The following is a 14849-nucleotide window of genomic DNA, read 5'->3' on the forward strand; positions in this document are numbered from 1 at the left end:
TTGTGTATTGTTGGGTCGTTGTGTATTTTTGGGTCTTTGTGTATTTTTGAGTCTTTGTGTATTTTTGGGTCTTTGTGTATTTTTGGGTCTTTGTGTATTGTTGGGTCTTTGTGTATTTTTGGGTCTTTGTGTATTGTTGGGTCGTTGTGTATTGTTGGGTCGTTGTGTATTGTTGGGTCGTTGTGTATTGTTGGGTCGTTGTGTATTGTTGGGTCGTTGTGTATTTTTGGGTCTTTGTGTATTGTTGGGTCTTTGTGTATTTTTGGGTCTTTGTGTATTTTTGAGTCTTTGTGTATTTTTGGGTCTTTGTGTATTTTTGGGTCTTTGTGTATTTTTGGGTCTTTGTGTATTGTTGGGTCGTTGTGTATTGTTGGGTCGTTGTGTATTGTTGGGTCGTTGTGTATTGTTGGGTCGTTGTGTATTGTTGGGTCGTTGTGTATTTTTGGGTCTTTGTGTATTGTTGGGTCGTTGTGTATTGTTGGGTCGTTGTGTATTGTTGGGTCGTTGTGTATTTTTGGGTCTTTGTGTATTGTTGGGTCGTTGTGTATTGTTGGGTCGTTGTGTATTTTTGGGTCGTTGTGTATTGTTGGGTCGTTGTGTATTTTTGGGTCTTTGTGTATTTTTGGGTCTTTGTGTATTTTTGGGTCTTTGTGTATTGTTGGGTCGTTGTGTATTGTTGGGTCGTTGTGTATTTTTGGGTCTTTGTGTATTTTTGGGTCTTTGTGTATTTTTGGGTCTTTGTGTATTGTTGGGTCGTTGTGTATTGTTGGGTCGTTGTGTATTGTTGGGTCGTTGTGTATTTTTGGGTCTTTGTGTATTGTTGGGTCGTTGTGTATTGTTGGGTCGTTGTGTATTTTTGGGTCGTTGTGTATTGTTGGGTCGTTGTGTATTTTTGGGTCGTTGTGTATTGTTGGGTCGTTGTGTATTTTTGGGTCTTTGTGTATTTTTGGGTCTTTGTGTATTTTTGGGTCTTTTTGTATTTTTGGGTCTTTGTGTATTTTTGGGTCTTTGTGTATTGTTGGGTCTTTGTGTATTTTTGAGTCTTTGTGTATTGTTGGGTCTTTGTGTATTTTTGGGTCTTTGTGTATTTTTGAGTCTTTGTGTATTGTTGGGTCTTTGTGTATTTTTGGGTCTTTGTGTATTGTTGGGTCTTTGTGTATTTTTGGGTCTTTGTGTATTTTTGAGTCTTTGTGTATTGTTGGGTCTTTGTGTATTGTTGGGTCTTTGTGTATTTTTGGGTCTTTGTGTATTTTTGAGTCTTTGTGTATTGTTGGGTCTTTGTGTATTGTTGGGTCGTTGTGTATTTTTGGGTCGTTGTGTATTGTTGGGTCGTTGTGTATTGTTGGGTCGTTGTGTATTGTTGGGTCGTTGTGTATTGTTGGGTCGTTGTGTATTGTTGGGTCGTTGTGTTGTCGTGTTGATTCTCTTCAGTAACTCTTTGTCTCTGTATTTCTTTCCGCAGGATTTCTTCTTCATTCTGTTGGATTTTTTACACTTTCTGTTTTGTGATGTTTTTATTAAAGTTGGGTATTTTGTGTTTTTAATGGGATTTATTTGATTTGTTGTGTCTTTTTTTGGGACCTGCTGTCGTTTTTGTCATTTGATATCAATTGGGACATTTCTCTAGTATTTCTGGTTGTAATTTTGACCCTCTTTAGTAATAGTGTGCATGCCTTGCTTCAGCATCTCTGTATTCCTATCGGAGGATTTCTTTTAGAGGTCATTCTGTTTTGTGCTATTTCTATTCATTTCTGGTGAGTTTTTTTCACATTTGTTTGTCTCTTTTGGTCACTTTGTGAGATTCAGTAAAGATTGATTTGACATTTCTGTGTCTCTGTTGATTTTTGGTCCTTTTTGTTTTTATGGGATTTATTTACATTGTCTTTCTTGTTGTCTTTCTGTCTCTCTTCATTAATGTTGTGTCATTTATTCGTCTCATCGTCTCCTCACCCCTCCAGATCTCCTGTTATTTACCTCCTCCCTGTTCCTCTCGTCTCTGCAGCTTTTCTCACCCTACCTGAAAATAATCTCCACATGATTGTGTGTCTCCATGGTAACCCGGCTAACGTCTGCATCCAGCTTTTTTTCCAACCCGTTTCCTGTCTACATATATAATTACCTCCCTGTGAGGGAGAGAACAGTCAGGGAGTCGTTAAATCAAGAGTTAACGAGCAGCAAACATGAAGCAGAGGCTCAGATTCTCAGGGTGTTGACTATAAAAGGATCCCGTTATTTACTTATCTCTGTCCTTTGCTGTCCTATATCTCCTCCTATTGTCCAGCTATAATCTAGACTCTCACAAATCTGACAAAGGTTTGCAAATTAAATGTCAAATTGATGTTAAATTCACTCATGCATCAAATTTTACTGTAACTATATCAGAAAACGCTTCCAGAACATAGTGACATCACTACGGAACCACTCTTGCACTCCTATTGGATAGTGCTCCAACACATTGTGCGTGATAGGCTAAGGGGCGGGACATCTGTGGTTGACCAATCAGATACTTAGCATTACATAACGCCTCATTAATTAATGACGTTTAAATTTCACTTCACCATCATGAATATAGAGTGTGTGTGTGTGTGTGTGTGTGTGTGTGTGTGTGTGTGTGTGTGTGTGTGTGTGTGTGTGCGTGTGTGTGTGTGTGTCCTCAGATCTCCTCTCGCTTCCTGTTGTTGTTGCTGTTTGGGGGATCAGCTGTCGGCCGGGGAAAGCCTGCTGCAGGGGGGGGTGGGGGGTGCACGGACCTGAGACCCCCTTACTGACCCCCCATTTGCACGTCATGGAACATTTGCAGGGGGGCACCCCCCCCCCCCCCCCCCCTTAAAGGCGCGCAGACAACACTCTCCATCTGCAGGTGACACTCCGCTTCTATCCGGATTTAAAACGCGATTAAAAACTTCCGGAGGTCTGCTAGTCTCTGAGCAGCATGCAGGTTATTCAGTATCAATGTTATTCTCCTGAAGCATGACGGGAGTCTGAGTTCTCTGGCTCCTCGGCGCACAACAGGCTGTTTAAAGGCAGCTCGGAGCCGTCTGATGTCACGAAAGGCCAGGGTGCAGTGACACGTGTGGCCAGCAGGGGGCGCTGCAGGGCGCCATAACACACAACCTGATCAAATACAGAAAAATATACAAAAAACTTCATTTATTTTAGTGCTATTCTCTCTTTTAGACACACAAATAGTGTGTGCTTCAACATTATATTTATTCACTGATAAAACACAGTAGGATCCACTTCAGTACAATTTATTTCTTACAAATTACACAATTAATGTCCCAACGTTCACCAACTGCAGGTGGATCCTTCATTAAAACTGTTAATGCTACAGATTAGTTACAGATCAGATCAGAAATGCTTTATTATACCTCAATAAGTATATTCAAAAATACAAAATGCACAGCATGGTGAAATTGTGAAATTGCAGGAGGATATAACGCACACAGTGTCATATCTACAGACAGTGTGATTGCACATTATTCCAGTCTATGTGTGTGTGTGGGGGGGCGGGTCTGCCAGGAAAGAAGGACCCTCAAGTCCTGCATTAATAAAAAAACCTGTAGTAAAAGCAAAGGTTATAGCATCAAAGTGAACATATACTTCCAGAACGTACTGTGCACATTCATATACACGTTATTGTTCTGTGAGATTTGTTGATCTCTTTAGATGTTTAATTCCTTTTGAATTTTAAATAAAAAAGAAAATAATATTCTGTATTCATGATGTTCATCTGCAAAGTCACTCCTGTCAGTTAAAAGCATAACACTTGCAAAATGGCGTACAGTAGAAAGAAGGCAGCAACAGAAGGACTTCAACTTCATCACAAAACAAGTTTAAGATAAACCAAGAAGACTTCCTGTTCATTGTGATCTTAGTAACAGCTCGCAGCTCCGTCACTTCCTGTTTACGAGGCCCCGCTCAGCCGGAGGCTCCAGCCCCACTCGCAGGGCATCTCGCTGACAGGGAGGGGGGGCAGCAGGACCCTCAGACCTGTGGGGGCCGCCGTCACCCACTGCAGGGGCCCGACACCCAGCAGCTCCACCTGAAATATATTATATAGCTTTCAATGTATTCTGAGTGTGTGTGTGTGTGTGTATGTGTGTGTGTGTGTGTGTGTGTGTGTGTGTGTGTGTGTGTGTGTGTGTGTGTGTGTGTGTGTGTGTGTGTGTGTGTGTGTGTGTGTGTGTGTGTGTGTGTGTGTATTAGTACCTGAGTGACCCCGGGTGTTACCAAAGGTTCACTCAGAACCACAGATCCATTTTTGGGCCACTCCAGGAACATGGCAAAGATGGTTTGTTCCTGCGGTCTGAACGTGTACCTGGAACACAAGAGACAGAAGGTGGTGAAATGTGCAAATATTTGATATATTTTCAACGTTTCTTTCGTGTTTACTTTTGAATTCTCAGAATATCCAAACTGTATCATTTTAATCTGGGACAATATCCGAGTTTCTTTTCTCATATTTGTGAGTTCTTAGTTATTTATGCCTTTAATCTTTGCTCTGAATAACAATCCGTCTCTCATGTCTGTAATATTTATGTATACACTGCTGGCCGAAAACAAGGTCCCCACCTGGATCCAACTACGCAAATAGGTAAGAGCCTCCCATTGGATAATTACTGCATGTGTGATTATGTCTCAGCTGGCAGAAAGTTGTAACCCTAACCGATGCAGAGAGGAGCTTCTCATCTGTAAACAGTCCTGTGGAAAGACATGTCCTGTGGTCGGGGAAAAGATGACGATCTGTTTCAGAAGGGTCAAGTTATTGGCATCAAGCAGAGCAAACATCTAAGGAGATTGCTGAAATACTAAAATGGGGTTAAGAACTGTCCAACGCATTATTAAAGACTGGAAGGACAGTGGGGGACATCCTCTTCCAGGGAGGAGTGAGGTCAGAAAAAGATCCTGAATGATCGTGATCCCTTAAACGTTTGGTATGAATGGTAAAAATGGTAGAAAAACAACAGTAGAACTCACGGCTATGGTTAGTAGTGACAGAGAGAGCATTTCCACACGCACAATGCGGAGGGAACTCAAGGGAGTGGGACTAAACAGCTGGGGCCGTAAGAAAACCACTTCTCAGTGAAGCTAATCGGCTTCAGTTTGCTAGGGAGCGTAAAGATTGGACTCTGGAGCAATGGAAGAAGGTGTGGTCTGATGAGTCTAGACCCTGTTCCAGAGTGATGGGGGATCAGGGTAAGTAGAGAGGCGGCTGAAGTGATGCCCCCATCATGCCTAGTGCCTACTGTACCAGCCTGTGGGGGCAGGGCTATGATCTGGAGCTGCTGCAGTGGGTCTGGTCTAGGTTCAGCAACCCAAAGAATGAGGTCAGCTGACTCCCTGAATATCCTGAAGGACAGGTTATTCCATCCATGGATCTCTTCTCCCCTGATGGAGCGGGCATGTTCCAAGAGGACAATGCCAGGATCCATCGGCTCAGACTGTGAGAGAGTGGTTCAGGGAGCATGAGACATCACTTCACACATGGATCGGCCCCCCCAGAGTCCAGACCTGAACCCCATTGAGAGTCTTTGGGATGTGCTGGAGAAGACTTTGATCAGTGGTCTGAATCTCCCGTCATCAATACAAGATCAAAAATAATGACAGAAATAAATGTTGAGACGTTGCAGAAGCTCGGGGAAACGATGCCACAGAGAATGTGTGCCGTGAAGCTGAAGGCGGTCCAACGGGTACTAGAGGGGGGCCTTTTTTTGCCGGGCAGTGTGAATATGTATAGTTGCAAGAATGGCCGTTAAAAGCCCTCCCACTCACTGGAGCCGTAAGATAAGATGGACCTTATTTATCCGGGGGGGCTTCAGGAGTTCCAGCTCCTCAGTCCTGCTGATGTTGAGTTCTTGTCCCAGCAGCCTACGAAGCTCTCCCCCAGGGCCCTGAGCCCCTCCCCAGCTGACTGGACTTCTACGTCTTAATATGAAGACCTGAATGAAACGCTCTCATGTCCCTATCAGAGACCCACCACAGGTTGGGGGTCTGGCTGTCGTTCTGGGCCCTCCATGCACTCGTGTTATAGATCGCCCCCCCGTTGACCTGAAGCCACCGACCCATCTGCCGGAGCCGCTCCTCCATGAGGGGGGGGATCCTCCCGTCGGGGGTCGGGCCCACGTTCATCAGCAGGTTCCCCCCGCAGGACACCGTCTCCACCAGCATCTGAAGGTAAATATATCATAGACATTTTATAAAATACAACATTTGTCAAATACATTTCATTCAATCGTAATAATTCTTCATCTCATTTCAATGTTTTTTAAATCGCTTTTATTTTCCATTAATGGAGATTATTTATAATGATTACTAAAGCAGAGTTTTTTATCATCACTATTGTATTATTTATTTATATATTATGTCTTTACTTTTCATTATCAATCAATATTTGTTATTCTTATTTATAATGAATAACTCTCTCACGGCTACGAGCTCCTGGATGCTCATGTAGTCTCTGAGCGGCGCGTTGCGTCGGTACCCCCACGACTTCCTGTCGATGGTCATGCAGTTCTCCCACTTGTGCTTCAGCAGGTGTCCGGGCTGGTAGCGGTCACTGCAGGTGTAGTAACCTCCGTGTTTGCAGATGGAGCCCAAGCCCCAGCGGTCGTTCGTCACCACCGTGTCCCGCACAGGACTGTGGGAAATAACGGTCATGTGTACGTGAGGAACACACACTTATAGATCCTGCTTATTTGTAATGATTGCCTGTGAGCTAATAATAAAGCGTTTCTGAATTTCTGAGAGGAACTTGGCTTGGGAAACGGAAGGTCGCCAGTTCAAGACCCCGAAATACCAAGTGTCCCCTCTGTGGGACCAGTACGGGTTCCTTATTATAAAGATCCGTCATGGCCACATTTATCCACCGGTATCTGCAGTGTGCGATCAGTGCATCCCTTTAATAACATAAACTGTGTATGAAATCTCACTAAAAGTTATTAAAGTGTCCGATCTCTCCTGTGTGCTACCTGTCGTTGTAGAGCCAGGCGAGGAACCCGGTGCTGTTCCAGTACGAGTCCGGAGCGTCCCCGTCTCCGTCCGACCACAGAACCTCGGGTCTGTACTTGGTGATGAGTTCGTACAGCTCCGGGCAGAGTCTTGCCGGAGGGGAAGTCGTTCGTTTTGAAGTCGTTGGCAGCGTCCTGCTCAAACAGCGGGTTAAACCACTCGAACAGAGAGTGGTACAGTCCGAGCCGCAGGTTGCTGTGAGCGCGCAGGGCGGATGCCACCTCGTCCACCAGGTCCCTCTTCGGACCCACGTCCACAGCGTTCCAGTTCCAAGAGTTCTTCGAGCCCCACAGCGTGAAACCTGCAGATACCAAACAATGCATCGCAGATATGTGCAGTTCAAGCCTTCCATAGAGCTATAATAACATCTCAGGACTCGTACCTTCGTGGTGCTTCGTGGTCAGGACGATGTATTTCGCCCCCGATGAGGCGAAGATGTCGGTCCACTCTTTGGCGTCGAAGAACTGTGCGGTGAACTGCGGAGCGAAGTCCTGATACCTAAAGTCCGGAGGATAATTCTTCTTCATGAAGTCAACGTACGGCTGCAGCCGCTGCTTCTGCCAGTACCACCTGACCCAGGAAACACAGGGGGAACAACACAACACACTATATCAACTGCCAGTTATGGTTAAAGACTTGTATATGCTCAAAGACACCAAAGAATACAACACACAACTCTTTAACTGAAAGGTAAGTTTACATCAGGGTTACTTTTACTTTAGATAGGCCTAATCTAACTGTCAATATGAGTGTACTTTCACTAACAAACAGTTATTTGAATGCAGGACTTGTAACAAAGTATTTTTACAATCTGGTATTGGTACTTTTAGTTAAATGAAAGATCTGAGTACTTCTTCCACCTTTGTATATTAGTCGCTTCTATGTATTGCTAAACTGAACCTATAGCAGTACACTATTTCCTAGCGATGTAGTGTAAAGCAGGGAAAGTGTATGGCGTCCTCACCAGAACCACTCGCTTCCGAAGCTCGGCACGGAGAACACCCCCCAGTGGATGAAGATGCCAAACTTCGCCTGGTCGAACCACGCGGGCAGCGGTCGGCTGTCGAGCGAACTCCAGTTCGGCTCGAACTTCGCTCGGCTGGAGCAAAACAGCACCGAGAGGAGGAGGAGGAAACACACCGATGCTGCTGCCATCTTTCAGCTGAAAATCACCGAGTGCTGTTCAAAGATCCGGAGCACCCAGGGACCGTCACATGATGAAGCACAGCGTTTACAATACAATAACACGAGACATTAAATCACAGGGACACATCAGAGAGAGCTGCTGCGATAAAAGCTGCGGCTCCTTTAAGTCCTTTCGAAAGTTCAGTCAGCTGACCGTCCCACTGCTGAGCCTCGACCCATCACGTCGGATGGAACGCCTCTTCCCGTGGCAACGCTGCGTTCCACTCCTCTACGCATGCGCAGGTCGCCTCGCTTTGCAGAAGTCGGTACTGTTGTGTTTTTAAAGCATGCTGTTAACGCTGCACTGAGTCCTCATGCAGGGGTACGTAGACTGCCACTGTCACATCTCCGCCAAGGATTTTGACAAGGTCAGTAGAAGATGTAAAGCACGTTAAGGTTTTATTTTACACATGAAATGTCTTATTGAGCGACACATGTTCCTCTGTGTGTTGTCAGGACTTAGAGGAGGTGGTGCAGAGTGCGAAACAGGTGAGTGGTGTCAGCTACACAAGGCTGCAAACAGAGTTCAAATACTCTGTGGTACAAGTCTCTAACATAAAACATAAATACTAACTCCTGAATTCAAGGTTTTAGTGTCGCTACCAAACCTTAAAGCTTTTTTTAAAATGCAGTTTGGTTATTGATCATTCAACTACTACTTAATATTGATTAGTTGAATTATTTTGTAATAACAATATGAAAGTAGTATAGCTAAAGCTTTCGATGCAGTCAGAAGTTCAGTATGCATCACTAGTGTACCCCTTAATTGTATCCCAGTAAATGTACCTCAGTCCATCCGTGCTTTGCTCTTGTTTCCCAGGCTGGATTGTTGGCCATATTAGCTGTGGCCGAACATGCTGGGGAATTTGAGAAGATCATTGAGTTGACACAGAGGTAACTATGTCATTATGAGTGGAGTCATTTAAATGTTCTCTTTGTACTGATGATTCTCCTCTTTTGCTCAGGTTCCCAGGTTTTGTTTTTCCCTGCCTGGGAGTCCACCCGGTTCAGGAGTTTTCCCCGGAGCAGCAGAGGGGGGCCTCTCTCGAGGTAAACTCAGATTAAAGGATCACACAAACTGTTACAAATAAATCACATTTTTAATCTGGAGTTTAACGAGGGGTGTGTCAGTAATCCCTGCAGTGGTGCTGTGATGATGGAGGAGTAAAGCGTGACGGTGTTTGTCCTCCTGCAGGATCTAGATGCTGCTCTGCCTCTAATAGAGAAATACAAAGACCAGCTGGTGGCCATCGGAGAGGTAAATATAAGACATTATCTCGGATGTGACTTTATGATATACATGTTTATTAAACCCCCCCCCCCCTCCCGTGGTGCTGCAGGTCGGTCTGGATTTCACCCCCCGGTTTGTGAAGGGGGAGACGGATAAAGACGTCCAGAGGAAAGTCCTGATCCGGCAGGCTCAGATCGCCAAAGAGCTGGATCTGCCTCTGTGAGTAACGATGGAGGAAACCTGAGCCCTGATTAGATCCCACCATAAAACTCAGAAATAAATGTCTGAAATTGGGTGGGTTAAATTCCTTCTAATGACCACAATATGAGACACATATCGAGTGCCAGATACATATTAAAGACATTCAATACGAAAAGCAGTTTTTAATCACAGGATATTTTTACAGTCTCAGTTTGTGCAGGAAATGAAAGATTGCTTTTTATTTCCAGAAATGTTCACTCCCGTTCTGCAGGACGACCCACCATCCAGCTGCTCAAAGAGCAAGGTAGAACATATTCTTTGACTTAATTTATTATCATGATGATTGAGTAGATGCAATGAAATAACAAAGGGTTTTTAACATTGTATTTATTGAAGTTATAAACTGCATTTCCCAGTTTGGATTCTGTTATTTAGTTTTAGAGATAAACTTTAATCCAGTTTTTTATATATCAGACATTATTTGAGTAGATGAACTGCATTTCTTCAGATTTCTATTATATTTTAAAATACATATAATAATAAGCTGCACTTCCCCTCTCTGTCCCCCAGGCGTAGAGAAAGCTCTCCTCCATGCGTTCGATGGAAAGCCCTCAGTGGCCATGGAGGGGGTGAAAGCTGGGTATTACTTCTCCATCCCCCCCTCTATAGTCCGCAGTGAGCAGGTACTCATCTTCACTCATTTATCTTCATCACCTTTAAAGATTAGTGATTAATTATCTGTTTTATTTCCCACTAAGAAGCAGAAGCTGGTGAAACAGCTGCCGTTAGAGAACATCTGTCTGGAGACGGACTCTCCCGCTCTCGGCCCGGAAAAACAGGTACGATAAAATCAACACCTGAATAAAATAATTCCATGAAGAAGATATTTAAAGTTTTTTATTCCTGATGTGTTTCTGTCTGCAGGTGAGGAACGAGCCGAGGAACGTGGTGGTCTCTGCAGAGTTCATCAGTCGCGTCAAAGGAGTCTCTCTGCAGACGGTGATGGACGTCACCACGCAGAACGCTCTCAGACTCTTCCCCAGGATCAAAAACAAACTCAGACCCTGAAACTGACCCTAAATGCTCAGAGACTGGTGAATCGGATCCAACAAAGATTCCCTGTTAAATGTAATACAGTATAATCAGACCAGGTGTAGGAAGAAGGAACACCTGGACTGTTTGCAGAGATGCAGGTGGAAAACACCTTGCTTATTCTCTGTAATTGAAGGGGTAAATTTACAAGATAAAAACTCAGATTTGTTAGAAAATCTTATCTTTTGTGTAAAGTTTTTGTGATTCATATTATTAAATCATACCTTTGTGACAAAAGATTTAGAAATCCTCTGAAATTAAAGAGGCAGTGTAAAATAAAATACTCGTACATTTAGAACAGTGAATACACTGTAACATTTAAGTAGTAGATTTATGGGGGAGAACATGGATTTATTTCCTTAAATTCACCAAGTTATTCACTGAAAAGTTTTCTTCGTAATTTTACAACTTTTATTTCTAAATGTTTGGATTTGTTCTGCTGAATATTACTTCTCTCCCCCAGCTTTATTACATATTTGTTACCAACATTGGACCTAAAGCTTACACTACACAAGTATTACATCTAAAACACCAACAGTGTGTGTGTGGACTATGTACCTTTACTTCAAAGTTTCTTATTTATCTCCATTTATTTTCTTAAATAAAGGAAGAAGAGATTTTAAATCACAGGTTGGATGTTTTTAATGTGCGTGATGCATTCAGGAACACGTTGTCATGCAACCAAAACAACAGCTGAGCTTCATTACACATCCCCACAGGAGCAATTTTGGGTTAAGTGTCTTGCCCAGGGACACAACCACATGCTGACTGCAGTGGGACTGAAACCAGTGCTCCCACTGATGTGAACATCAGGGCACTGAGCCACAGCCTCTCTAAATATGATTTTTATTTTTTATTAATTTACTTTATTTAACTTTAATTTCTGTAAGTCCACTTTATTTCAATGGTTAATCCATAATAGTTGTAGACATTTTGTTATTATTTGCTGCAATAATTCAGTTATTTTACATTATTTTCCAAGTTGACGCAAAGGGGCGTGGTTACGTGATGACGTGAGGACGAGCCGGGAAAATCAAAAACCTCCGCAGCTAGAAGCTAATGTTTACATCTGAGTGCAGTCTTTATTCAACCTTAAACTGACCGAAAAATAAAGGGAAACACCTGCAGGACATGGAGGGAGCTTCTACTAAAGGTAAGGGAGAGTACGTTTATCGGTACAGGTAGTTAGCTGGTTGCTAAGCTAGCTGTTATAGTTTGTTGTGATGCTCCGTTAGCTTTGATGCTAACTGAAGCTAAACTAGTCCTTAAAGTCTTTGAGCTTAAAAACCATTCCTCTGTCGGGTTTTGAGAGTTAACCCTCTTACTGTTCTGTTTATGTTCATTAATGATGTGCTCCTGTTCCATAAGGGTAGCCCAGTCTTACATACATGTATTATGTCTTAATGCTGTGTTGATAGTATCATTACCGTGAACAAAGTTAAAAAAAAGCACAATATTCGGATTATTTTAGACTAAATCAAACACTAATAGGGATTATATTGAGCCTATTATTACCGAGTACTTTATGTCGAAGTAAGTAAGAAATGCACCTCAATTTCCCTCGGGATGAATAAAGCTTCTTGAATCATAATACTGGACTATTGTGGTAACAAATACTCAGGTAATATAGTGTTTATGTATAATTATCAGACGCTTTTGTGTAAGTAGTGATGCATAATAACGTTTGTTGTAATCCCAGTGTGATTTTATTGCTGGGATACAGGGTTCCATACACATTTTGACCTAAATTAATTATGTGAGGCCACAGGCGAAAAGCAAACTTCTATTACAAGACCCTAAATCCCCATACTAAAGTCATGTGACCTTTTGAATATCAGGTGACATTCACAGAGAAGAAATGTGTTATTGTGTTTGATTCATATTTAATCTAATGGCAGTGTTCCTGTTTGTTCCCCCTCAGATGTCCTGAGTCACCTGAGTCTGCTGGAGGTTCAGATGAGGAGCCAGAAAATTCAGAGTCAGCAGCCGAGTCGACTGAAGGAGCTGCAGGAGAAAGCTGCTGCTCTGAGGAGACAGAGAGAGCAGCTGAAGGTGGAGATCCAGATGCACAGGGTGAGGACACATTTATGTTTCTCAGACTGCCAGTGCTGCAGCACCTCTTTTCACCCTCTGTCTGAAACCAGAGCCCAGGCTGCTCTGATTGGTTATCTCTGTTGTGATTGCTCAACCAGCTGAGAGATGTCCCGCCCCTGTGTGTCACTCATGTTATGTATTCAGCTGATCTTCGTGTGTTTTCTTGTCGCTGCTCCTCAGGATCTCCAGAAACTGATTGCGTCTCTGGACAAACAGCGTGGTGAAGATGAAGAAGAAATGGAGGAAGACTCTGAGAACTCAGATCTTCTGCGACTGATGGCTCGACACACAGAGCTGAAGGACTTGCTGCTCGCTCATCACACCATTGGTACAAACTTGGTATCACTTGGTTGGGGGGGTGGGTACTAGGTGGCGGCCAGGTTGTGGGGGGCTTATATGTGATCAGTTCAAGTATTTTGTGAAAGAAAAATGCCTTAAAAGTCAGTTTTCAGCCTCTTTTATCTTGAGATTTTCTTTTTGCTTCTGTTGTATATCATATTAAACTGAATTGAATTGATTTGAAAGTGTTTGTTTTTCCCCAAAACGTTTGAACAATTTTATAGAAGGTTTTTGAATTCTCATAATTTTCCATAACTGTTTCCACCATTAGTACACTACTCAAAAGTTGCTTGATATTTTGATAATAGAGTAACCCTTTAAGTAGTGTTCCCCTCAGTGTTTCTCTCTGACCTGGAGGTCTGCTGCTTGTCCTTGTCGCCCCTCAGGCGGGTACGACATCATGAAGACTCTTCGGGGTAAGGGAGTGTGTGTGACGGTGGCGACTGCGTATGAGGGCGTCTATCTGGAGAGGTTCAGTCTGGAGTTTGATGTGAAGCCGGCGGTGAGGCTCGTCCGCCACGACGTCCCGCCCTTCATCCCGCTGACCCTCCTCATCGAGCAGAGCTGCATTCAGACCGACCTCCGGACCCTGCTGGACCCCCTCAGCCGACACCTCAACGCCTACACAGGGAGGAAGCAGCAGCTGCAGCTCGTCAAGGTCACACACTTTGAGAGTCTATAGGTTTTTGATTTAGGTTCCTGTAAAAGTATTTATTTAAAGTTGTGGCTTTGACAATCCCTCGTCAGAAGAGGGCTTTATTCCTGTGTTCATCAGAATAAAGTCTCTCTCTCCTCCTGTCTGTTGAGCAGCAGCTGCATGACTCCGTGGAGGTGATGGAGAGCAACGTTCTGTGTTCGTTACTCGTCCTGTTGTTCAAGCTTCCTGCGGAGAACACGGCCTTCCTCTGCTCGCTCGATTACTCCGATGCCTGCAGGAGCCTCCCCACGCGGGTCTCCTTCCAGTGTCACGGTACCACCTTCACTACAAATATTACTCCACAATAATCAGAACCAGAATCGTTATTGTTATCATACTTCTTCCTAATAAATTATTATGAATTTACATATTTAGTATTTGTGTTTTCTGCAGACAAAGAGCTTCCTGATTCTGCGGAGTGGATGAAGATCCGCAGCCTCCTCCTGGAGACTCCGGTGCACAAAGCTCTGACTGCCATGAGGAAGATGGGAAATATCCTGTAGCTTATTCAGAAAAAGAATGAAGCTTTTCTACATTTAAGTCACAGAGGCTAAGTGATGTACTGCTGTGGACGTTCTGCAGTCTCATAAAACACCTTATATCAGTTTGTATTTCAGCTTTATTCAGAATGCTTCCCCCTCTTCAGCGTGCTGTCAGACGGCTCTTTCTGATGCTGTCTTCAGAGATACCAAAAATGTCTCATCTTTATTCTGCTTTGTTAAATTATGTTTGAGTTTCTAACCCTCATCCAACCCTTTAAGTAATCATACGACACCTCTTGAATTATAAACGTATTATTATATAAAGTATGTGTTTACGATGTTTACAATAAAAACCTGCAAACCGTTTCTCCTGAGGTACGACTCTTCCTCTACGGAGGTTTCTCCTGCTCCTCCTCCTGGTGCTTTCTGTCCCGGAGTCTCTGTATGAACTCTGTCACTCTGCTGTGCGTCTCCTCCATCTGGACCCTCCTCTTCCTCTCCCCTTCCTCCCTGTCTC

The 14849-nt window shown here is 43.6% G+C and overlaps 3 protein-coding genes across 4 annotated transcripts; 2 read left to right on the top strand and 1 right to left on the bottom strand.

Moving 5' to 3' along the window:
- Positions 1–3191: 3191 nt before the first annotated feature.
- On the bottom strand, positions 3192–8401 carry fuca2 (alpha-L-fucosidase 2). The gene is given in 8 exon segments (XM_063908504.1): positions 3192–4045; positions 4213–4321; positions 5981–6171; positions 6430–6640; positions 6972–7093; positions 7095–7312; positions 7394–7581; positions 7976–8401. Coding segments are annotated over 8 exon segments (1368 nt in total). The 5' UTR covers positions 8167–8401; the 3' UTR covers positions 3192–3907.
- On the top strand, positions 7524–11349 carry LOC134881289 (putative deoxyribonuclease TATDN3). Of its 2 annotated transcripts, none has more exons than XM_063908513.1 (11): positions 7524–7701; positions 7921–8564; positions 8653–8685; positions 9017–9090; positions 9162–9246; positions 9392–9454; positions 9537–9646; positions 9877–9932; positions 10199–10311; positions 10387–10467; positions 10553–11349. In XM_063908513.1, the coding sequence occupies exons 2-11, from the start codon at positions 8511–8513 to the stop codon at positions 10694–10696; spliced, it is 813 nt and encodes a 270-aa protein (XP_063764583.1). In that variant the 5' UTR covers positions 7524–7701; positions 7921–8510; the 3' UTR covers positions 10697–11349. The 2 variants fall into 2 exon arrangements, with proteins under 2 accessions (XP_063764583.1, XP_063764584.1); XM_063908514.1 differs by having other exon boundaries at positions 7527–7701; positions 10390–10467.
- Positions 11350–11670: 321 nt separating this feature from the next.
- Positions 11671–14698, top strand: cenpo (centromere protein O). The gene is made up of 6 exons (XM_063908512.1): positions 11671–11873; positions 12642–12793; positions 12995–13142; positions 13540–13811; positions 13964–14123; positions 14244–14698. The coding sequence occupies exons 1-6, from the start codon at positions 11852–11854 to the stop codon at positions 14351–14353; spliced, it is 864 nt and encodes a 287-aa protein (XP_063764582.1). The 5' UTR covers positions 11671–11851; the 3' UTR covers positions 14354–14698.
- The last annotated feature ends 151 nt before the right edge of the window (positions 14699–14849 follow it).

The sequence above is a fragment of the Eleginops maclovinus genome, chromosome 19 (assembly GCF_036324505.1).
Source record: "Eleginops maclovinus isolate JMC-PN-2008 ecotype Puerto Natales chromosome 19, JC_Emac_rtc_rv5, whole genome shotgun sequence".
Taxonomy (NCBI): Eukaryota; Metazoa; Chordata; class Actinopteri; order Perciformes; family Eleginopidae; genus Eleginops; species Eleginops maclovinus.